The sequence below is a fragment of the Octopus bimaculoides genome, chromosome 8 (assembly GCF_046866305.1).
Source record: "Octopus bimaculoides isolate indiv1 chromosome 8, ASM4686630v1, whole genome shotgun sequence".
Taxonomy (NCBI): domain Eukaryota; kingdom Metazoa; phylum Mollusca; class Cephalopoda; order Octopoda; family Octopodidae; genus Octopus; species Octopus bimaculoides.
Window position 1 is genome coordinate 616,276 of NC_142935.1, and position 25,064 is coordinate 641,339.

The 25,064-nt window shown below is 40.6% G+C and overlaps 4 protein-coding genes and 1 long non-coding RNA gene across 9 annotated transcripts in view; 3 read left to right on the plus strand and 2 right to left on the minus strand.

Moving 5' to 3' along the window:
* The window catches only part of LOC149134288 (uncharacterized), a 38,057-nt gene extending 14,385 nt beyond the window's left edge, over positions 1-23,672 (minus strand). The window contains exon 1 of the long non-coding RNA XR_016242794.1: positions 23,464-23,672. This is a non-coding gene — a long non-coding RNA (uncharacterized LOC149134288). The remainder of the gene's footprint in view (positions 1-23,463) is intronic.
* The window catches only part of LOC149134280 (uncharacterized), an 880,637-nt gene that overhangs the window by 601,344 nt on the left and 254,229 nt on the right, over positions 1-25,064 (minus strand). The gene's annotated exons all lie outside the window — the stretch shown is intronic.
* The window catches only part of LOC149134287 (uncharacterized), a 227,343-nt gene that overhangs the window by 44,717 nt on the left and 157,562 nt on the right, over positions 1-25,064 (plus strand). The window lies entirely within an intron of this gene.
* Positions 886-8,295, plus strand: LOC106883049 (uncharacterized). Its single transcript, XM_089355962.1, has 6 exons — positions 886-3,382; positions 4,384-4,449; positions 5,332-5,537; positions 6,011-6,161; positions 6,796-7,067; positions 8,090-8,295. Exons 1-5 carry the CDS (start codon positions 1,516-1,518, stop codon positions 6,921-6,923), a joined length of 2,418 nt encoding a protein of 805 aa, XP_089212088.1. The 5' UTR covers positions 886-1,515; the 3' UTR covers positions 6,924-7,067; positions 8,090-8,295.
* Positions 8,371-17,932, plus strand: LOC149134289 (uncharacterized). Its single transcript, XM_089355961.1, has 9 exons — positions 8,371-8,729; positions 9,231-9,330; positions 9,833-10,137; positions 10,876-11,030; positions 13,312-14,196; positions 15,177-15,727; positions 16,296-16,453; positions 16,790-16,999; positions 17,654-17,932. The coding sequence occupies exons 1-9, from the start codon at positions 8,463-8,465 to the stop codon at positions 17,822-17,824; spliced, it is 2,802 nt and encodes a 933-aa protein (XP_089212087.1). The 5' UTR covers positions 8,371-8,462; the 3' UTR covers positions 17,825-17,932.

The following is a 25,064-nucleotide window of genomic DNA, read 5'->3' on the forward strand; positions in this document are numbered from 1 at the left end:
TCTTGGCATCCTACAAAGAAATCAAAGGTTCCATGGAAACGTCGAGACGAAGCAAAACTTTTGCGAACCAATCCACCCCCCATCATCTCACAATAAATGGAAGAATTTACCTTCGAGACTTGGTTACTTCGATCAGAGAGGGTGGGTCGATTCTGGATTGTCGAATGCTTTTCATAGACTTCGTTTAAATATATCCTGCTAGACATCAATCCGTCCCTTGTCACACTCAATCAATAAAGCTAGCTGCGTGTCTTTAGCCGCAGGTATACGTACGAAATGTATGGGGTTGTTTTCTCATGTTCCTTTCTTTCTTTTACTTGTTTCATTCATTAGACTGCGACCATGCTGGAGCAGCGCCTTAAAGTTTTTTTTTTTTATATGATATATATACTAGCCTCCCACTCTCACACGATGCTACACACAGCATATATGTTTGTGTATATATATATATATACACCAGCTGCCTTAACTCGTACAGGTCAGTGGATCAGTGGGTATAAGCGTTGGGGGGGGGGGGGTATTTTTACTTGCGATACTCCCTTTCACTTATAAGCACCCGTACGGGTTTTTGGACTGTTATGTGTATATATACAAACAATTATATATAGAACATAAAACAATTATATATATATATATAGATATATAGATATTTGTTTTGCAAGAGATATTGATGGCAGACCTGGTCAGAGTAATGCGAAATGTCTCCTGTATGTGCAACCCTACAGAATTAAGGAGACATATACAACATTTCGTCCACCGCATGCAGTTCTCAGGTTACAGCCATAAAGAAAGGATCAGGGTATACAAAGGAGCTATGAAGAAGTTTGAAACAATCAAACGCAATGATAGGAATGGGATTTGCCCACTCTATAGGAGCAAATCATGGAACACCATAGAAAGGACTAAGAAGAAAATAGGGAAGGCCAGCTCATGGTATGATAGCTACAAATACCAGAGCGTCATGTTCGTCGACACCACCCCTAGAGGCGAACTGGCATACCGCTTTAGAAGGGCCCTAGACAAACTTAAGCTAAGAATTAAGGTTGTTGAAAGGCCAGGCAACCCTATTAAATCCCTTATCAGTAGAACATACCCTTTTAGTAGAACCCCCTGCACTGATAGGAACTGTATCTTATGTAGATTTAGCCCACAAACGAACTGCAAAACCAGAAATGTGGTCTATAGTATAAGATGTACAGAGGGACGATGCAGAAATAAGACAATGACATATGTAGGCGAAACAGCAAGGAGCATGGGGAGCGGGCAAACGAACATTGGAGGGAACTTAAGGAAGGGAAGAGCTCATCAGTTCTGTACCAATAAACACACCAATAAACACATACACATTGATAGATTCATAATATATACACACACACATCTAGGCATACAGGCGAGCACACAAAGGCATGCATACACACACTGATGTTCATAGACACACACACACACTGCTAGATTCATAATATATACGCACACAAATATTCATTTACTAAAAACGTATTTGGTGGTAGAGGGGACATGAGTGGCAGTTCAGGTCCTGTTTTGGCAAAATCCTCCACTGGAAGCTTTTTACCTTTGAGTAAGAGTAACAGTATTGGTGGTGGTGGTAGTAGCAGTAGCAGTAGTAGTAGTTCTAGTATTCATAGCAGTGAGAGGAATGTGTTTAAAGGAGACGCAAAACCTATGCAATCAGCATTTGCCAGGAAATCAATTGCAAAGGTCTTCGGTGGGGTGCCATTGTCAGAATCGAAAAGATCTTCCACCTCGGTGTCAACCAGCAGTGACCCCAACACTGGTAGTGTGGGGCTTTTTAGAAAATCCACTGAAAGCCATTCAAGCTTCTCCAAGACCAAAACCAGCGGCAGCAGCAGCACCATTAGTAAATATTCGACTGAAGTATCTGCGTCCCCACCACTAAGGAAAACGGGACTCTTTGGTAAACCAGAAAGGACTGGAAGCAGAGCTGATGAGAAAACTGTGTCTGTAAGTGCAGCGGACAACACAACTGTCAGGGCTTCTTTATCTCCTTCAACTTCAAAGGTACGGACTGAGGGTCTGTCCCATAGAGCAGCCTCCTCTTACTCGTATAGGGATGAGAATGAGGATGATGACAGGGTACTGAGTGTTGCCCAGCGGCTGTCTCCTCCTCCAGAATGGAAATGGACAAAATGTCGAAGGCACCAGTTGCTTCCAGGTTTTACCCAAAGACTGGATTCCGCAGGAAGACTAGCATTGTCCAGAAAGAGGATTTCCATCACAGACGATGGTAGACATAAGAAGGTCCCCAGATCGAGGGGTGAATATGACTTAATGAGATCATCAAATCGTTCAAAGATGTCGAGGAATGCCATGCGGCAACACCAACTCTCTGAGGAGCTGGAGAGCCACCCGGTGCTGGTCTGCAAGAATATCCCACCTAACTATAACCAGGTGCCGCTTCTCCGCAACCACTTCAGCAAGTTTGGGGTCACTAGGAATCTCGCTAAGCATGCAGCCAACATTCACTTCAAGGACCACAAATCAGCAGCCCATGCTAAAATGAAGGGTTTTAAATTGGCCTCTGGGGTCCACATTCAGATCTTCTGGCACTCGAATCCCCATAAACAATCCTTAACAACATACGTTGACCTTGACACTGTACCTCCTGATGAAGGTAAAAGACACGGCCATATGCCCCTACCTTCGTCGCGGAGGAGCATCAGCCCTCCTCCACCTCCGTCCACCTCTGGTAGGCGTGACCGCCAGCAACAGCCATCTTGGGTGTCAGATGAGGTTGAAGAGGAGCTGCGCTTGATGGCTGGCACAAGTGACATAAGCGGGGACTTTGTGCAGACCTTAGTGCGAAGCAACGATGTCGAAGGTCCTCGTGGCCCCATGACTAAGAGAGCTACCACCACCAACACTACCGGCACCACTGGTAACGTTGTTGCTGCATCGTCTCCTCCATCACCTCTGTCTCGGAAGTCCGACAGCCCCTCAAGGCGACACCAGTCTTCCCATCACCATCACCAGCAAGAACCCCGGCGCAAAGTGCAGAAGCAACCCTCGCCCACTCCCTCAGGGGTCTCCAGTCAGGCCCCGACCCCGGCTTCAGTTCTAGGGTCTGCGACAACACACAGAAAGAGGAAATTCCACCTTCAGCCACCTTTGTCGTCCTCTCCATCCATGACCTCTCAGCCAGCTTTTGCTGATACAAAGAAGAGCATTGTTGGCCCAGCAGTTCCGTCCACTGTTAGATCCTACAGCTCTGCTGTCGCAGGCCTTAGGGCAACACCGTCAGCAACCACAACCACGATGACAACAACAGCAACAATGGCGACTTCATTTTTCAGGAAATCTGAACATAGTTCCATGATTTTTGGCAGCGACACAGATGTACAGAAAGGTCAGCACCATTATTATTATTATTATCATCAATATCTTTCAATTTTCTTTCCATGTTTTTGCCAAGTGTCTTCCCAACACCTAGGACAAGGAAACCAACTGTATGCATTGGTTTGCCATTGAAATAAACTCACCAGATTGTTTATTTACAAAGTCATAGAATAGAAAAAAATGGAAAGAAAGACAGAGGCAGAATTATTTACAGGATAAGCAAAATACTTGAAAAGCAGTGGAGATGCTGGAGTCATTAGCATACTCAGTTTTGTGACATTGCATCTGAGTTCAAATCCTGCTGAAGTCAGCTTTACTTTTCGTCATTGTGGGGTTGGTAAAATAAAGTAGCAGTAATATACTGGGGTAGATTTAATATTCCTATAAAACAGCCGAGATGTTAACAGAATCATTCAGCCACTACTGTGATTGAATATATTCTTAAGTTCACCATTTCGTCAATCACAGCAGCTTCCAAGCTTCCCCACTAATTCAGTTCTCAACTAAATTGCAAACTGTTAACGGTTTTAAAGAGGACAACTCCTCAGCTACACCTTGGCAGAAATAGTTTGAGATTTGGTTCAGTAGAAAAAAGTTACATCAAAATATATCTGCAACCTCAAGGGATGGGGGCAGTAAGGCAGATATTCATCTTCAATTAACATAAATTTGTAAAATTTTAAATTAAAAGCATACGTTTCTTAGGCTTAAATGATAGAAAAATGCCTGGGGAATTCAGAATCATTTGTCGCATTGGACAAAAATTAGTAGAAAAACAGTTATGGGGTAAAATGTAATGAAATTTAATGTCAGTAAATAAGGCTTAAGCAATAAGAATAATGAATATATTTCTAAAATGAATGTTTACATTGTAAGGCAGCGAGCTGGCAGAAACGTTAGTAGCAGTGATATACTGGGGTAAATTCCATATTCTTATCCAACACTGTAAATGTCAGTGAAATTATTATACAAGGCTAACACTAACTTCCTATTTTTTCTTTATCTTTCCAGCAAACGTAACTATTTCAGCATCTCGGGTCCAGCTTCTTGACCAACGAGACCGATCGATCAGAAATGGTAAGATGCATCCCTATAAAACCCCCCAATTGGTGGGGGTGCTATTTCACTCTCTCTCCTGTTCCTTTCTGTGTGTGTGTGTTTACATGTGTCTGTGCATGCATATCATAATCAACATCATTTAGTATTATTATTATTATCATATATAATATTATTAAGCAACATCCGAATGTGGTTGATGCCAGACTCCTCGCCCCGACTGGCTCCTGTGCCGGTAGCACATGAAAAGCACCATCCAAACATGGCCAATGCCAGTGCCACCTAGCATACATATGAACAACAGGCTTCTTTCAGTTTCCATCTACCAAATCCACTCACAAGGCTTTGGTTAGTTCGAGGCTGTAGTAGAAGACACTTGCCAAAGGCACTATGCAGTGGTACTCAACCCAGAACCATGTGATTGGTAAGCAAGCTTCTTACCACACAGCCATGCTTATATCATCATCATCATCATTTAACAGTTGTTTTCCATGCTGGCATGGATTGGACAGTTGGACTGAAAACTGGTAAGTTGGGGAGCAGCACCAGGTTCCAGTCTGATTTGGCAAATACATATGTATGTATATGTACAGACGATGGGCTTCTTTCAGTTTTTGTATACCAGATCCACTCATAAGGCTTTGGTAAGTCTGAGGCTATAATAGATGACGCTTGCTAAAGGTGGTGCCACACATTGGAACTGAACCTGAGACCTTGTAGTTGAGAAACCAACTTCTTAACCACACAACCATTCCTGTTCCTGTACACACACACACGTTATCTCAATGCTTCCCACCCCTCTTTTTTATCACAATTATCTCATCTCACCATCTCCTTCTTATCATACACCTTTCTCCTCTCTCTCACACACACCTGACCCTTATTACTGTCCTCTTTCAGCAGGTCTAAAGAAGAAGTCCAATCTAGCCACTGCCAAGGCCCTCATTGGAACCTGTCCAGATATGTGTCCCGAAAAAGAACGCTATGACCGTGAAGCCAAGAGGCGTCTGCACATGTTTGAGATGCTGCCGGCCACCAAAATGATGGCCTACCCTCAAGTTGATCACGCCCGAGCTGTGAAGGAATACAGTCGGTCTTCAGCCGATCAGGTGAGGAGCAGACGACGAGGTCCATACAATGGATCTGTGTGTGTGTTTGTATGTGAGTGTACATATCTACTTCTGTCTGTGTGTACATGCATGTGTATTTGTGTCTATTTGTGCGTGCATGTGTCTGTGTGTATCTCTTTGTGTACAATAATCCCACACCGTGTCATGGTTCACCTATCATGCCCTCAGTACGTCGTGGATTTTTCTGGCTATTCTATGTAAATTTATATCACAGACTTCTCAGCAGATTGCAGATTTCTGTGGCCAATAGGGATTTCACTTTTTTTTTAGATTATAATTATTTCTGTCGTAAAATAAGCATTTTCACACCTAGAAATTAATGTATTAACAATTAAAAATACAGTACAGGGGTCGATATAATCAATTAGTCCCTTCTCCCAAAACATCAGGCCTTGTGCCTATAGTAGAAAGAATTATTATTATTATTGTTGTTATTATTTTGTTGTTCACAGGAAGAACCTCTCAGCCATGAGCTCAGACCAGGCCCCGTACTTGTGCGCATGATGAATTATCTGCTCTCTGAGATTGCCAACATGGGCCAAGATGGACTGTGGGCAGAATGGTTTGATTTCCCTATGGGACCGCAGCAGAGGAATCAGAAAAGTCAGTCAATATTCATTATTTTTTATATATATATATACATATTTTGTCAACATCAGCCTTCCATGCTGGTATGGGTTGGATGGTTTCACAGGGGTTGGCTAGGCAGAAGGCTGAATTATGTTTTGATGTCTGCTTTTGGCATGGTTTTACTACTGGATGCTCTTCCTAATACCAACCACCTTAGGTGCTACACAGGACCATATGGTTGGCTAGCAAGCTTCTTACCACACAGCCATATCTGCACCTATATCATCATCATCATCATCATCATCGTTTAACGTCCGCTTTCCATGCTAGCATGGGTTGGACATATCTATATATATATATATATATATATATACATACATATATATACATACACACACACACACAGATATGACAGGATTCTTTCAGTTTCTGTCTACCAAATCCACTCAGAAGGCTTTGGTCAACCTGTGGCTATAGTAGGCGCTTGCCTAAGGTGCCATGCAGTGGGACAATTTTATTTTTTGGACTAAAACCTTCCAGTTCAGTGCCCCAGCATGGCCACAGTCCAATGATTGAAACAAGTAACAAAATAAAAAGGTAATTCGTTCAATTTCAACTCCGTCACTGTTGTTCATCTTGTTTCATCCCTTGTTATCTCTTTTATCAGGACATAACACAACAGATGATGTGCAACGGAGATGCTGTGGCCGTCATCGAGAAGTGCATCCGTTTCCATGTGTTTGCATTGGAGCGACTGTGCGAGGAGGACATCTCTGTGTTTTCTCCGAAGATTAACAATGGAAACCTCACCAAATGCCTGCAGAGCCTTAAATACCTCTATACTGACCTCGACAAGAAGAAAAAGATACGCTTCGACACAGAGGCAGAGTTCCGTTCCTACATGGTCCTGATGAACCTCAATCAGGGTGATATCCTCAGGTAAGTTGGGTTTAAACAAGTTAAAGCAGAATGAACCATTGATACAATAATGATGAGGTATGATAAGGATGAAACATGTCCTTGTTATCACTGAATAATTTTATCTTTTTTTGTTGAATCATGTTCTTCTTGTGGTTGTTGTTGTTATATAGTGAGCAGGAAAAGTGCTTCCAAGTGTTGTATAATGAAACTGTAGATGCCTCCTGATAGAAAGTGGTTGAAGCTAGCCATTATAAATTGACCAGTGGCCGGTCGTCGAGAAGGGATCGAGAGTCAGCAGTTCTAGTCAATGTCTTGTGGAGCTATCAGCGATAGTACGACAGAAGTTAGTGTATTGCTGTTCTGGTACGAAGAGATACAATGGTATTGCATGACTGGTAACTGTCGTGGCTACTTGCGTAAAAGAGCAACTACAGTACAATGGCAGTCACACATCCCACCAGTTTACAAAGATACACTGAAATGCTTCCAGATCAATCCTGACATGTGGCAAATGCAGGCACAGGATTTCCCTGCCTGGCTTAGCTGCACTGACAGGGGTGCCACCTCTTACAAACAGAATCGGATCGAAAAAGCACAGAGAAAATGTGAGCTGTGCAAGTCGAGAGCCAACTGCTTGTCTTCATTCTTTGCAGACCCCAAGTGCTTGACCTGTGGTCGTACGTTCCGGGCACACAGCCTGGTCGTCCACTGCAAGCCATGCTTTGACCCATCTTCTCCCATGTCACGTCCTTGGTCATCATTGACAACAAAGGATGGACATTATTATTATTATTATTAGGGGTTATAATTGTTGTTTAACCCCAGGTTGGTCCTGATCCAGGCAGACCTATGATCAAAGACGTTCCAGCTGTGACCATCCCGTCTTCGATTCAGGCATAGTGTATCTAGGACTACATTATCCAGCATGGCTGCAATCAAATCACTGTAACAAGTAATAGAGTAGAGACACACACACACACACACACATTTATGCATTTTTATATGTTTAACTCATTTCTGTTTCTTTCTGCCTTTTCCAGAGAAGTCCCAACTCTTTGACCGGAAGTAAGGACTTCCCCAGAAATCCACTTTGCTCTTCAGGTATACTCGGCCCTCAACAGTAACAATTATTACATCAAGTTTTTCAAACTGGCCCTGCATCATCCATCGCTATTTCATGCAGGTTCGCAGTAAAGCGTTGAGGATCCTCCGCAAGGCTCTCACCTTTGGAATGAAACCCGTTGCCGTGAGTGAACAACAATTGTTGCCTTTATTTGTTTGTTTATTTCCTTCTTGTGGTTGGCTGACCATTCAGCACCACCGCTTCTACTACCACCACCACCACCACACCACCTCCTGCACTACCACCACCATCACCACTACAACTTGGCCCCTTACCTTGAGTGCACCCTTATGACCATAGCAATACACCTCCACCACCACCCCCACTACCATGTTCTCTCTCTTTCTCTCTTACAGTACCCCCTCAGTGAACTGGTACGTACCCTATGTTTTGAGTCCACCAGTGAGGCTGGAAGCTTCTGCAGGCATTACGGTTTCACAGTCGAAGGTTTGGACGTCCTCCTTGATCACTCGTCATTTATTGAGCCTGAGGTTGCTCCGTGTCTGGTCCGAGCAGTGAACTTCATAGAATCCAAATGTACCCGACCAATTGGTGAGGTGAGTATGAATGGGCTTTGCTTCAGGGCAGGTTTAAGGTGGGGCTTGGGTTCAGGATGGAGTTTGGATTTAGGGCAGGGCTTGGGTTTAGGGTGTGGCTTTGGTTCAGGGCAAGGCTTGAGTTCAGAACAGGAAGGTGGGTATGAAAGAAGGGGAAGGTGTATATATATATACATACATACATACAATGTGGGTAATGAAACGTTCCTGGCTTTAAGAGAATTATGAGATGCCTTGTTTGAGGGTCACCTTTCTAAGTCCTTTTACAGGGCTTACAAAAACTGAAGGACCCCTGCAATAAGTGTGTGAATCTGAGAGGGAAATATGTTGAATCGAATCATCTTTCTGTGTTTTCGTTTACTCAAAGCCAGGAACTTTTCAGGATCTCCTTGCATATGCATGTGTGTGTGTATGTGTGTATATAAATCTACATACATTTATAACGTGGATATTTTGAAGCATGACCTTGTATGACCTATCTTTGTGTCTCTCTCTTTACAGGTGATCAATGGAGGTCCTTTACAGCCTGTCAAACTCCCAAACCCCATAAACAGCTTTGACGAAGATGGCAACCTGAAGCAGGAAGCGCTGAGCAAGGAAGGTAATGTCTGTGGCTTTGGGTTTCCTTACATCATGTGACAACACATGGTGCTAGTTGTCTTGGCTCACTGTCACACTTCTTCCTAGTCTCTTGATATATATATATATATATATAGCAATTAGAAAATGGAGGAGAATATGTGGTACCCATCAACTTGCAGACAGTGTATTCCGTTGAGTTAACTTATTTTGTAACTAAAATGACAAAAACGACAACATACAAATGCTTATGACATACCATGTTGTATGATAGATACTATCGCTTAGTGGGTTGAATCCTCAACCCCTAACTCTCTTGCATTATATATATATATATATATATATATATATATATATATATATATATATATATATATATATATATATATGTACATATATATATATATATGTATGTATGTATGTTTTTATGTATATATATATGTATATCTGTCTATGTATATCTTGACAGATGCTCACCAACTGAATCTGTTCCCTTCACCACATCCAACATCTTGTCATTCCAGTATTGCAGGCCCAGAAGGACTCTGTCACCATGGAAGCAGAACCATCCGAGGGTCCAGACACAACCCAACAGCTTCCGCCTGAAACGACGAAGCCAGCTGCTCCCTGCAACATGCAGCTGGCTGTTGCCTCAGAGGAGCCCTTATGGCAGGGATCCGATCTTGTGGCTTCCAATGCTGAAGTATCTTTTGACCCTGCACTGGTCACTGGGCAACAGCAACTACGAGAACAACACCAACAGAAGGCATCTAAATCAACAGCACTGTTACTGGTATGTAGAATCATATTTATGTGTGTGTGTGTGTGTGTGTGTTTGCAGAATTGTCAGCATGCTGGGCAAAAGTGCTTGGCAGCATTTCATCCATTTTGACATTCTGAGTTAAAGATCCACGGTGACCCTTCTGTTTTTCGTCCTCTCTTGAACAGTAAGGGTTGATAAAAATTTGATAGCATTTTGAAAATTCGATGGCATTTTATTTGTCTGTACTTTTCAAATTCCACTGAGGTCGACTTTGCTTTTCATCCTGTTGGGATTGATAAAATAAGTACCAGTTGAGTACTGGGTCAATGTAATAGACTTACCCTCCCTCTCGAAATTGCTGGCCTTGTGCCAAAATTTGAAACCTATATGTATGCATGTGTATCATCATTTAACATCTGCTTTCCATGCTGGCATGAGCTAGGTGGTTTGACTGGAAACGGTCAAGCTGAGAGCTGCCTCAGGCTCTAATCTCTTTTGGTTTGGTTTCTACGGCTGGATGCCCTTTCTAATGTCAACCACCTTCTGGAGTGTACTGCATGTCATGTAAAAGGTACCCTGTACACTCAGTAAAGTAGGTGGTGTTAGCGAGGGTATCTATGTGTAGAGACCATACCAAAAGAAAGTAGCCTGGTGCCTCTCCTGTCCATACCAGCTCCTGGTCTTAACATCCAAGACCTGCCAGAATGGCAAATAGACATTAAATGGTTATGATGATGATGGTAATGTACACCAATTCAATTTTTGTTTTTAAAACTAAAAAGACAACTTTTTATATCGTTTCAGGTCAAGGAAATTGCCAAGGATTTGTTTTTGGGGGTCATTGCAACATTTGCAAGAGAAACCTCACAGGAATTTTACCAAAAATCTGAGCAGCTTCGAGATGTTGCTTCCGATGTCCAGCGAAGTCTGAGTGATGATGTTGTGAACAGAGAGATGCGGTAATTGGCATTTGTTATGCACACACGTAGATATATGTGTGTGTGTGTATATATATATATATATATATATATATATACACACACACGATGGGCTTCTTTCAGTTTCTGTCTGCCAAATCCACTCACAAGGCTATAGGAGAAGACACTTGCCCAAGGTGCCATGCAGTGGGACTGAGCCTGGAACTATGTGGTTGGGGAGCAAGCTTCTTACTACACAGCCACCCCTGCGCCCATATATATATAAATGTGTGTATATGATTGTGTATACAAGTTTATGTGAGTGTGCGTGTCCACACGTGTATGTATGTGTATATACACATATATATATATATGTATATATGTGTGTGTGTCTGTGTATGTATGTGTGTATATAGATATATGTATATATATATATATATGTGTGTGTATGTATGTGTATATGTATGTATGTGTATGTATATATGGATGTATGTGTATGTGTGCATGTGTATATGTGTGTGTATGTACATGTATTTATGTGTATGTATATATATACATATATATATATATATATATATATATGTATATATATATATATATATATATATGTATATATATATATATATGTATGTGTATATATATATATGTATATATTTGTGTATATAGGTGTGTGGATGAGTGTATCTGTGTGTATGTATGTATACATGTATACCTGTGTGTGTGTGTGGGGGGGGGGGGGGTGTATGTATGTTTGTAAGTGTATATATATATATATATGTGTATGTGTACAAATCTACGTATAGGTAAGCATGTATAATTGTGTATGTATTTGTATAAAACCATATATATGCGTTATTAGGTTCTGTATGTAAGTACATATATCTATATGTATGTGTGTGTATGTATATATGTATGTATGCGTGTATGTGTGTTTATGTATGTATATATATATATATATAAGTGTACATGTGTGTATGTGTATATATGTGTATGTGTGTACGAAAAAATATATATATGTATATGTGTGTGTGTGTGTGTATATGTATGCATGCACACACACACACATATATATGGATATGTGGATGTATGTATATGGGTGTGTGTATGTATGTATATATAAAAACACTTGAGTTATTTTCCTTTTATATATACACATATATATATGTATATATATATATATGTATGTGTGTATATGCATGAGTGTGTTTACATATGTATACATGTATGTATATGTATATGCGAATCTGTTTATTTGATTAGGTAATAGGCGTAGATGTATAGCTATGTGTATGTGCATGAATCTATTTCTATTTATACATGTGTGTGTATATATAGATGGATACATATGTGTATATGGGGACATGCACACATGTGTATATTTGTATATGCGTGGGTACGTATGTGCATATGTATAAATGTGGACGTATGAGTGTGTATATATATATGTGTGTGTGTGTGTGTGTGTATATATATACATATGTATATACAAGTGCACATATGTATGTATGTGTATATACGCATATATATGTATATATGTGTGTGTATCAGTATGCATGTATATGTGTGTGTTTGTGTATTTATGTATGCATGTACGCTCTCACACATTGATTGGTATGTGTTGTCCAACCCACTATCCAGTAGCGTCCAATTCTCTAACGGTTTTTTTCAAATGAATCAAGTCATAACCTTATCCATCTATTGTTTTCATAATCGGTCATAATGTCTTACGTTGAAGATGATTCCCATGCTTTCCCTGATGAGAAGGTTACAATTTTAATATCAAAGATCCCTATGGAGCACACAGGTTGTAATCCTTTGAAACATATGTAGGAATAAAGTATGCGATTATAACATGCGTTTTCTCCAATCCTTAAATTCTTAAATATACTCAAATACCCAAAATTTCAAGGAGTTCCTGCCTTAAAAACAGGAACTAAACCACAGTTATTTTGTGTTCTTTGCTACATTGGTTTCTATTAACCCATTTATTCTATCAGAAGAATTTTTATTCATTAAGATAGAAGAAATACACATAATTATATATATATATATATATATATATATATATATATATATATATATATATATAGATATATACACACACATATATATATATGCACACACACACACACATCATAGCTCATTTTCGTTATAAATATATGCATGTTTATGTTTGTGTGTCCATGTAATAACATGGACGTTTGCACGTATACATTTGTGCATGAATGCAATGTTTATATCTAATTGTTATTTTTTCTTATTTTTCCTTTCGTCCTTCTAACCTCTGCTCTGCTCTCATCTCCTCTCTACCTTGTTCTTGCAGTGTTATCGCGCAGGAGGTGCACACTGAGTCCACTGCTGATGGTGCAGCAACAGCACCAACACATGTGGCACAACCAGGTTTTAAGTTTGAAATTCAAGAACGCCCCTCTCTCATCTCATCTTCACCTTTCTCTTGGAGTGAGGTCACACAAGAAGGGCACACTGTGTCGACTGCTAATGGGGCAGCAACACATGTGGCTGAAGCAGGTTTCCAATTTGAAAAACATGAAGAACAACTAGAAGAAGATGAAGATGAAGAAGAAGAGAGACTGCAGAGGCTTCTTCAAGCGAAGACGAAAGAGCTGAAGAGTTTGAGTCATGAAGATGATGAAGGTGAAGTGACGGAGATAGAGGAAGAGGAAGAATTTGATGAGGCCAAGTTATTGAAGGATGATGAGGAGGAGGAAGAAGAGAAGCAGGCAGAGGTGGAGGAGAAACAGAAGAGGCAGGAACAGGTAGCAGAGATATTGTCAATGCAGGAGACGAGGGATAGGCCTTTTATGAGGCGGGAGCTGGAAGAAAGGTCCCAGAAGGAGTTGGAAAAGGAAAGGAAGAAAGAGGAGGAGGAGAAATATAAGAAGGCCATGGTTGAACGAATGCGTGAACAAGAAAGTGCCATGAGAGCCAGAGCCATTGCAGAACACGAAGCAAAGAAGCGACAGGACGAAGAGAAACAAGTGGCTCTGCTGAAAGCAAAACATGAAGCAGAGGAGAAAGAAATGCGAGAAAGACTGAGAGCTAAGAAAGCTGCTGCAGAGGAAGAAGAGAAGAGAGTGGCTGCAGAAGAGGAGCAGAGAAGAAAGAGGTTGGCAGAAGAGATGATTGAACAGATGGTAGAGGAACATGTATTGACTGAGGTTCAGTCTGTGGTCAGTCAACAGATGAGGTGAGGAAACTGGACTTTTTTTACTCCACTTTTATTATTACAGTTAATGCTACTAATTTTTTCCTTATCAGAAAAACATTTTAGAATACCGAGGGGTAGATTTCATATTCCTAAAAAACATCCTAAAAATCAATGGAATTGTAATAGAAGACTAACCCTAACCCTTTACCTTTCATTCTGTTGTTGATGCTCTCAACTCACCCCTACCCTCTCCTAATAATTCCTGGCCTTATTACCCAATGTTGAAACTATATTTATTAGCAAAGGTAGAATCGTTAGTATGCTCGACAAAATGCTTCGTGATATTTTGCCCGTTGCTATGCTCTGAGTTCAGATTTCTGTATGTCACTTTGTTTTGAGTTCAAATTCTGCCAAAGTCAACTCTGCTTTTCATCTTTTCGGGGTTGATCTAATTGACTATTCCCCTACTCCAACATTCCAGGCCCTGTACCTTTAGTAGAAAGGATTATTATTATTCTTTCCTTTCGTTATAACTTTATTTCAGCCTCATTAGCACCAGGCATCCTCCGGAGGCCAAGAGTAGCAAGGGCACTTTTGTTTTGTTATGAATGCTAAAATTATCACCGCATTTATTCCATTTTAGATGGGGAGTGCTTTCCGTAGAATAAGGGCTGTACCCATTGAGGCTATCTTTTGTAGTTCATTGAGATTGGAATTACCAGGGAGTTGCTGAATATACTTCTCAGCTCCCTTCTTTATCATTCCCAATGCACCAATTACTACTGGTATTAGCGTAGTTCTCAGCTTCCACATTTTTGTGATTTCTATTTTCAGATTTTTAGAATGAGAAAGCTTTTCGTATTCCTTTCTTGAGACATTTTGATCTTGTGGGACGGACAGACAAGTTCCTCTGTATTCCTTGATCACAGTGTCTGTTTGATTGGAGTCAATTTTTCTCTCAGTTTGTATTGTATGTTTTATTATTATTATTATTATTGTTAATTTTTCTGTTATTCTAGTGACATTGAAAAGGAGCTCCATGATCGACTTGTGGGAGAATGTTGCCAGAGAGCAACAGAAGACATCGTGAATGAAGTGGTTGGGGAACTGTGTGTGACGGAGGGCCATGCTTTCTACAGAAACGATGTTGAGCTGCACCTGGAGGCCCTGCGCAAGGCTGAGCATTGTGTGCGACTCTACAAGATGAATAAAGTCCTGGAATGTTGGAAGCAGAGACAATTGCAGCGCCAGCATGAGCGTGATATGACCATGTTCCCTTCATGGCCGTCACTGGCTCCACTTGATAAGCAGCTGAAGACACTCTGTGGGAAGCAACATGAAGGTGTGGTAGGGGACACGCTGGTCATGGGAATCAACCAAACCGCTCACCTCTCCATGGAGACCCCCGTCGCCATCAGCCGGCGGGATGACTATCTACCCTTGGCCCTGACCCTCTGCCACATGAGGCGTCATTTGATACAGCAGAAGGCTTGGTACCCGCTCGATTTAGCAGCAACAGTTGGGCCAAACCTTCTCAGCACCAGCAGTTACGACACACAGATACATTCAGGTAAGATTCCTCTACACTGTCCATCCTTTTTTCTCATTGGGTGGGGCTGTGTCAGTGTTCTGGTCAATCCAGATCTTATGACCAGAGGCTTTCCACCTGTAACTGACCTGTTCTTTTTTTATTCAGTTTCGTCTGTTGTTACGTTCTGAGTTCAAATTCTGCTGAGGTCAATTTTGCCTTTCATCCTTTCGGGGTCGATAAATTAAGTACCAGTTACGCACTGGGGTCGATGTAATCGACTTAATCCGTTTGTCTGTCCTTGTTTGTCCCCTCTATGTTTAGCCCCTTGTGGGCAATAAAGACATAAGAGAGGCAGAAACAGGTGTGTTGCTGTAGAGGTGGGGACATGGTTACCTGGCCAAGGGAGAGATGGACTTCTTTCCATTTCTACCAATCAGATCCACTCACAAATCCTTGGTTGGCTCTAGGCTAAAGATGCCATGGTGTGGAACTGAACCTGGAACCATGTGGTTGGCAAACAAACTTCTTACCGCACCTTCACCTGTTTTCTGATATTTATTTATAATGTTTGTAACTTTTGATCTCAATTTTTCTTGTTTGTTTTCAGGTCAAAACAGTGGCTCCCTCTACTGGAAGCTGATAATGTCATTACCAGAACTAGATGAGCAACAGACAGACAATGCAACCATGTACAGCCTGGAGTTGAGTGACTGGCTGAAGGCTAAGTTGAGCAAAGGAGCAAAACCACAGTCTGATCTCGATAATGTAAGTCTGTTTTACAGGTACTTATTAGAGAGGCAGTATTTTATGACTGGGTGATCTCCCTTTCACTAACCCTCACTTGTTTTATCAAGTGAGGACTTGGGGGGGGGGGTCCCCTGCCATTTAACTTTGAAAGGGAAAATGGTCTCATGACTCCCCATCATTTAATGTGTGTTTACCATGCTTGTATGGGTTGCATTGTTTGACAGGAGCTGTATCGTCTGTTTTGGCATGGTTTCTCCAGCTGAGTTTCCTTACAGTTTCCCTCTGCCATTTCCATACACCACCACAATCACTCTGTTCCCCACTAAAATGAGATTCTGTCTTTTTCCATTTCAGATGTCTATTCTGAGCCTTTACAAATGTCATCTTGAAGGGTCATCCATAGGTAGACAGCAAGGGGACACAATGTTACATTTCTGTCTCCGTGAGGTCACTGGCTCATTGACCCCTGACCTCATACAGCACATTAAGAATAAGAGACTGTTTTGTGGCACCAGTGGCCTGCTTTTTGTGCTGCCTCTCTTGAGTAAAGACGATGATAAGGAGGTAAGTAAATACACACATTTCTTTTTAATTGTTTCACTCATTAGACTGCAGCCATGCTGGAGCACCACCTTGAAGGGTTTAGTCAACCTCAGGACGTTTTATTTTTAAGTCTATTCTACTGACCTCTCCTGTAACTACTTACCAAAAGGGTCACACCTAAATATGCACAAATTTTTTACACACATGGGGTTAGGGTTAGGGTTCAAAGGTTAGGGTTAGAAGTCATCACTTCGCAAGAGTTCCAGCACTGTTTTGTGTAGTGTCTGGAAGGATGTATTGTTTCAAATGGAGAATACTTCGAAGGGGATAAAAGTGTAAACATGGAAAACTAAGTGAATAAAATAATATTGATATCTGGATTTTAAAAATCCCTAATCAGGAAATTACATCCTCAATTCCGACAGTATGTATATATATATATTATCCCTACACACTTATTTATTTTCTCTCTCCTTTTTTACCTCTTAATCCTTTCTGTCAAAGTGCATATGCTCAAAATGTAAAAGGCTTTTCCATTCTTCCCAAATGTTAAACTAATACACTTGCTTGTTGTTCCTACACCTGTCTTTGTCTATTTGTTTTCTGTAAAGTTGAACCACACACACACACACACACATTCGTGTCTACTTTTCTCTCTCTTTCTCTCATTCACAGAGGTACTGGCTCGATGCTCAAATCCGACTATCGACCCTGCTCCAGGCCAAGCCACAGCAACCCAACCTCCCTGTTGCAGTTCTTGTGCCCCATGATGAAACTGAACCAGGCTCCCCTCCCAGTCTGGAGCAGCTACAGCTGAAGTTGGACCTGTCATGCTTGATTAATTAGGAGTTCGTTTCCACCGTCAAGGTCTTCACTTTACCATTCAGGTGTCATGAAGAGTCAGGCTTCGATGTGGAACATGTTGCTGTGGAAACTGTGGTAAGTATGTTCTTGAAGTCTCATCTTTTACTTTGTGTCAGTCATTAGACTGCGGCCATGCTGGAGCACCTCCTTTAGTCGAACAAATCAACCCCCAGGACTTATTCTATTGACCTCTTTTGTCGAAATGCTAAGTCACTGGGATGTAAACACACCAACATTGGCTGTCAAGTGATAGTAGGGGGACAAACACACACATACATAATGGGCTTCTTTCAGTTTCTGCCTACCAGATCCCCACATAAGGCTTTAGTCAACCTGAAGCTATAGTAGAAAGCACTTACCCAAGTTGCCACTCAGTGGGACTGAACCTGGAACCATGTGGTTGGTAAGCAAGCTTCTTACCACACAGCCACGCCTTCGCCTGTATATATATATATGTCTAGTATCTGTTTATATATCAAACTGTTTACTAATTAATAAATGACTGAGAAGGTTAATCATCATCATCATTATTGGCTCCCACCACACCCCTCTACCATTACCATTGCCCCCCCCATATATGACCACCACCACTGTACTGCTCTCCTTCTCCCACGAGATAAAAAAACCCCACCTTTCTTGGGTGAATGAATTTCTTTTCCCCTTAAAAAAAAAAACAAAGTGAATGCAAAGAAACATGGCAACAGCAGGTAAATTGTTATGGTAACGATGCGTGGAGGGGACGGCGTTGGTGATCAAGTGTGCCTCTACATGGTCGGTAGCTGGCATAGCAGTGTCCTTCTACCTGGTGCTGGAAAGAGCAGCTAAGTCTCTCTCTTGAAGGCTGGAAACATACATGACTGAGTTGAGGCCAAATAACAATTATAGCCACTAATACTAACTACTATACATTAGATAATGTAGTCCTAGCTACACCATGCCTTCCTCTGTTCCTTTGCAGCTCTCCACAACTGTCTCAGGTGGTTGGCCACCCACCGCCCCTGTCAACCAAATCTGGAGAAGAAATACCTGAAGGATTTCATTGAGGACTTCCTAGCTTCTCAGTTTTATGGTCCCCTGCTGTATAACAGGGGACTGCGCTCTGCCGAGGGTTACCTGCAGCAGGTAAGGACTCTTTAATTAGGGCTGTGTGTGTGGGGGGATGACTGGGTATGTTTAGGGCTGTGTATGTGGGTGATAGTATGTGTGTGTGTTCGTGGGAGTGATTGGGTGGGTGAATGTATAAGCAAATGTGTGTGACTGTATGATTGTATGTGTCTGTATGTATTTGTGTGTGTGTGTGAAACTCTCAGTGTGTATATATGCATCTATGTTTGTGAAGGTGTGTGTGACTCTAGGTGTTATTCTGTGTGTGTGCGTGTGTGTGTGTGTGTTTGCCTATATCTATGTGTGTGGCCTTTCGATTGTGTGTGTATGTGTGTGTTGGTAACCTGTGTAGTTGCTTGTGTGTGTCTATATGTTAATGTGTGAACCAGTTCACCTCTAAATCCATCTTTCTGTTTTTCTCTGAACATTTGTGTGTCCTGAATGTCTCATCGAAAGCCTCTCTCTCTCTCTCTCTCTCTCTCTCTCCCCTCTCAGCCCCCAGATGTCATCATTGACTTCTACAACTCCATCCTTCGACCCTTGATTGACTGCGTTACCGACTCCGTATTGACCAGCTACTCTTGGCCCGTCACGGAGTTTGTAGATGCCACAGCACAAGGGGCACACGACAACGGTGAGTTTTGATGGCACACAACCTGTGTCTTTTATATATGTGTGTAAGTGTATGTATACATATATATATATATATATATATATATATAATAATATTAGGGACAACATCCAAAATTACAGGTAAAAACTCAATTAAAATCAATTTATAAAAAATCAAAATTAAATTGAGCTTTATAGATTAAAATATATAGTCTTAGGGAAAATAACCAAGTTTCAAGAACTCATTGATGAAAATCCACCATCACATATAGAAAAATTAACAATTAAAAGCACAATAAATGAGTATAATATAAAACAAAGCAAACATCATAAGATAAAGATAATTATTATATTATCTTTATTATCTTTATCTTATGATATTTACTTTGTTTTATATTCTACTCATTTATTGTGCTTTTGATTGTTAATTTTTCTATATGTGATAGTGGATTTTCATCGATGAGTTCTTGAAACTTGGTTATTTTCCCTAAATTATATATTATATATATATATATATATATAGATATATACTTCTGCCTCATTCACTACTAGTGCTTTATTTTCCCCTTCTGCAGTTAGCTAAGTTATTTCTTCTTAGTAATGCCACACAGGCTGTTGATCGTACCTCCGGTGACTTCAAATAAGTATTTCTATTCTTCTTGTAAACGTGAATATTATTATCATGATTACTTCTCCAATAAATATCCTGAACCCTGTATTACCATTAACTAACATTAATATCCATATAATAGGCTATGATGTTTTATTTTTATTCACTTTCTTCACTTCATATAAATATGTAATTCGTTTTCCTTATATAGTATATGTTTAATTTGAGGTTTCCCTTAGTTATCTCCCTTCCTCCATCTTTTTCACTCAGCAACTTTCCTCCCCACATTTCAATCATTCATTCAATTTAAACCTTCAGCATCACGTTTACAACCTCCTCCCTTTTTATCTCTATGTAAACAAGGGTTCTTATTCCTAAAGCCCATGGAATAATATCATTGATCCCTTTATATCTCTATGTAAACAAACGTTTCTAATGGTCACTGACCATGTAACATCTTAGCTCGTAAGTTACCTCATCATTTCGTATTTGTCTTGCTTTCATATGTTTATTTGTGGATTCCCTTGAAGAGGAATATATGAGGAATTCCAGCAGCTCTTACTTCTTTGTAGAAGAGCTCTCTCATATATTTTAAAACATGTGTAGGAATTAAAGGAACTTTTATTTCTATGCATTTTGCTCCATTTATTATTATTATTATTCATATCTTCTCAAAATGTATCACTTTAACTTGGTATCTCTACCTGTAAAATGGCTGTGGATCTTGCAGTGGATCTCTACCTGTAAAATGGCTGTGGATCTTGCGTCAAGGTAAGGGCCAGAAATATATTGATCCTGTTGTTGTTGTTGTTTGTCAGCATTTTGCTTGTTAAAACTTGATCATGCTCATCTGGGTCTCCTTCGCTCAACCGGATGAAAATCCAGTCTCCAAAACCTCTGAGATTTCTGAAAGAGGGTGACACGGAACAAACCCCTCTTTTCATACCTTTTTTTTTATCATAAGAGAAATTTATTCTCCACAATATCTGCAGCAGTTGAAACATGTGACCAAAACATATTTCAAACTAACCTAAATTCTGTTCAAACCTAAAACACTACTTCGTACTAACGCTTTGTTGAAGGTTATTTTATAATTTATGGTTAGCAGTTGGGGGTTGCTTGAAATGCGAATAAACATCCAAAATTAGGGAATGGAGTAGAAAAAACCCAAGTCACACATGTTTCATAGCTTGTGGGGACTTTGGAAGTAATAGGTATCTAAACAAGGGGTAAACCGTAAGCTAGTCTCCAGGGAGAAGGATAGCTTGGTTATATGAAGCTGGCATTGTAGTCAGGAGATTCAATTGAAATGCAATCTGTGCACTCACACATAGAACTCCATATCTACCCTCAATCACATTCATGTTCTTTTTTCTCTTCCACCAGGGTGCGCCACCATATACACCATGTGGAGAAGCAGTTTGACGAAGTGTGCCGTCTCAAGTATGGTGTGTCCAGCTGTTCACCTACCTATGTCAACATGCCGTGGGTGGACATAATTTTGGACTGTGTCCATCACTGTCTGACCACAGTGTCTTGTCTTGACCCAAAGTCAACTGATACGGTGAGTGGTGGTCTTCGTTTATCAGGGGGTAGTGGTGGTGGTGGAACATATTCTTTCATTTGCTTCACTCATTTGACTGCGGCCATGCTGGAGCACCTCCTGAAAGGATTTTAGTTGAACAAATCAAAACCAGGACCGATTTATTGTTTTTTTAAGCGTAGTACTTATTCTATCAGTCTCACTCACACAAACATGTATATGGGCATACACACACAAACATATATGTGCATGTACGTACTCATATGTATCCACATATCCACACTCCAAACGCTATTATGACAACTTACTGATTGTCCTCCAAGTAAATGCATAAACTACGGTTTAAGCAACATATTACCTGCCTCTGGACGCCCTCTTCCCATGACGGTACCCATACAGGTGATCCCCAGGAGTGCCTCCGGATTTAAACATCCCCTGGTTGCTTGGATGCTTCAGACTACCCCTGAAGGATCGAGGCAAACCTACCACTTACCTATATATATATATATATATATATATATATATATGTATGTATATATATGTATGTATATATATGTATGTATACATATGTATGTATATATATATATATATATATATACATACATACATACATGTGTGAGCATGTATTGTACACGCCAGTAATCTAAAAATGTATTCCAACAGACAAGGTAACTCTCATGGAAGTAGGCAACCGAAATATAATGCTTTCAAAAACTAAACCTTTTCCAGGTGTCTTTGGACAAACTTAATCTTCTTGAGACGCAGAGACTCTTAAGGAATGAAGAGACTCTTAAGGAACTGAGAGAGATGAACACGAATTTGAAACTTTTGATTAGCAACACTGATGAACTTACTCGCTCCACACAAGAGGAAAAGAAGAGAAAGAACAATCCCTGCAACAGCTCAATCAACATTTGTCCAAATTATGCACCACTCTTCATTCTTTACCACATAATAATTGCTTAAATGAAAATCCACCTAAAGATGATACACAAGATAGAAGCCCATCCCCCTCCACTAGCAACTAAAAACCGCATTATACACATATAGAATGAAAAACTTAAAGCCAGAAAGGTTACTTTCTGGAACATCATCAAAAACAAGCACAAGGCAGAAATTTATGAACACTGGTTAAATTCTGCCTCATAAACTCCAAATTAAACGTATTCCAAACGAACAGGACCAACAAAGACAATTATGGGAGAAACTAACACTTGGAAAACATGAAGACAGAAATAGAACTGCTTAAGCTTAGAGCGCTGAGCAATGAAGAAAAATTGAAGAACATAGATGAGGAAATCTACAACGAATTAAAGAAACATTGAGATGGTCAACGCTTGGAAAGTGTCTTTAAACTGTGGCAAACAACTTGTGAAGCTGAAGAAACAAACTCGCTACAAGGCTGGCAAAGATAAAGCAATTTGTTTATTAACTACGAAACACAGTTCATCGTAGAATAGGCATCGGATAAGCCCTTGCTGAAGGAAAATAAACCAAAAACATACACAGAAATGAACCCAGGCTTATCGAAAACAAACCAGAGACGGACAAGGGGAGGCAACTCCACCGACCTTACATCCCCAAATAACTTAGAAACAACAATCAGGAATTCAGCCGACAACAGAGAATCTGGACGGAATCTTCTTGGCATCCTACAAAGAAATCAAAGGTTCCATGGAAACGTCGAGACGAAGCAAAACTTTTACGAACCAATCCACCCCCCATCATCTCACAATAAATGGAAGAATTTACCTCCGAGACTTGGTTACTTCGATCAGAGAGGGTGGGTCGATTCTGGATTGTCGAATGCTTTTCATAGACTTCGTTTAAATATATCTTGCTAGACATCAATCCGTCCCTTGTCACACTCAATCAGTAAAGCTAGCTGCGTGTCTTTAGCCGCAGGTATACGTACGAAATGTATGGGTTTTTTTCTCATGTTCCTTTCTTTCTTTTACTTCTTTCATTCATTAGACTGCGGCCATGCTGGAGCAGCGCCTTAAAGTTTTTTTTTTGGAATAGATAATAGCCTCCCTCTTTCACACGATGCTACACACAGCATATATGTTTGTATATATATATATATACACCAGCTGCCTTAACTCGTACAAGTCAGTGGATCAGTGGGTATAAGCAGGTGTGTGAAATGGGCTATAAAGCTTGGTTCATCTGTCACATGGGTCCTCTCGCAACATTTATACTGTCCACTTAGGATACACCGACCTAACCTCTGGCCAGAACCTAACGCCAATTTCCCTGAACTCTTGCGGGGTCATCATGTCTGTCCCAAGCGAAAGCCCGAAAGCAAAAGTCATACGCACTAGTTGTCCTTCTGCTCACATGTCTGTCTTACTTGCAAGGCCCCTTGACCGTTCATACGTCATCACTTACCTTATACTTCCAGCCTATCCCACCATCTTTGTCATATATTATGTGTAGTAAGAGGCTTGCTTCCCAACCACATGGTTCTGGGTTCAGTCTCACTGCGTGCCACCTTGAGCAAGTGTCTTCTGCTATAGTCTCAAGCCGACCAAAGCCTTGTGAGTGGTTTTGGTGGATGGAAACTGAAAGAAGCCCATCGAAAATATATGTGTGTGTGTCTCCTCATGTCTGTGTGTCTGTCTCCCATCACTGCTTGATAACTGGTGTTGGTGTTTATGCTCCTATAACCTAGCAGTTCAGCAAAGCAGACCAAAATAAGTGCTGGATTCGATTCATTCGACTAAAACAGAATTTTTCAAGGCCATCACTTAGGGGCCGGTGTCGGTTTTTTGACATCCCTATAATGTAGTGGTTTTGTAAAAGGAGATTTATAAAAAAAAGAAAGAAACACCTCCTGTGTTCATAATGTCTACATACATACACACTCACACAAACATGTATATGGGCATACACACACAAACATATATGTGCATGTACGTACTCATATGTATACACATATCCACACTCCAAACACTATTATGACAACTTACTGATTGTCCTCCAAGTAAATGCATAAACTACGGTTTAAGCAACATATTACCTGCCTCTGGACGCCCTCTTCCCATGACGGTACCCATACAGGTGATCCCCAGGAGTGCCTCCGGATTTAAACATCCCCTGGTTGCTTGGATGCTATATATATATATATATATATATATATATACAGAATCCTTTCTCTTTTGTTTTTATTTTACATTTCCAATTTATATATATATATATATATATATATATATATCATCATCGTCGTCGTTTAACGTCCGCTTTCCATGCTAGCATGGGTTGGACAATTTGACTGAGGACTGGTGAAACCAGATGGCTACACCAGGTTCCAATCTGATTTGGCAGAGTTTCTACAGCTGGATGCCCTTCCT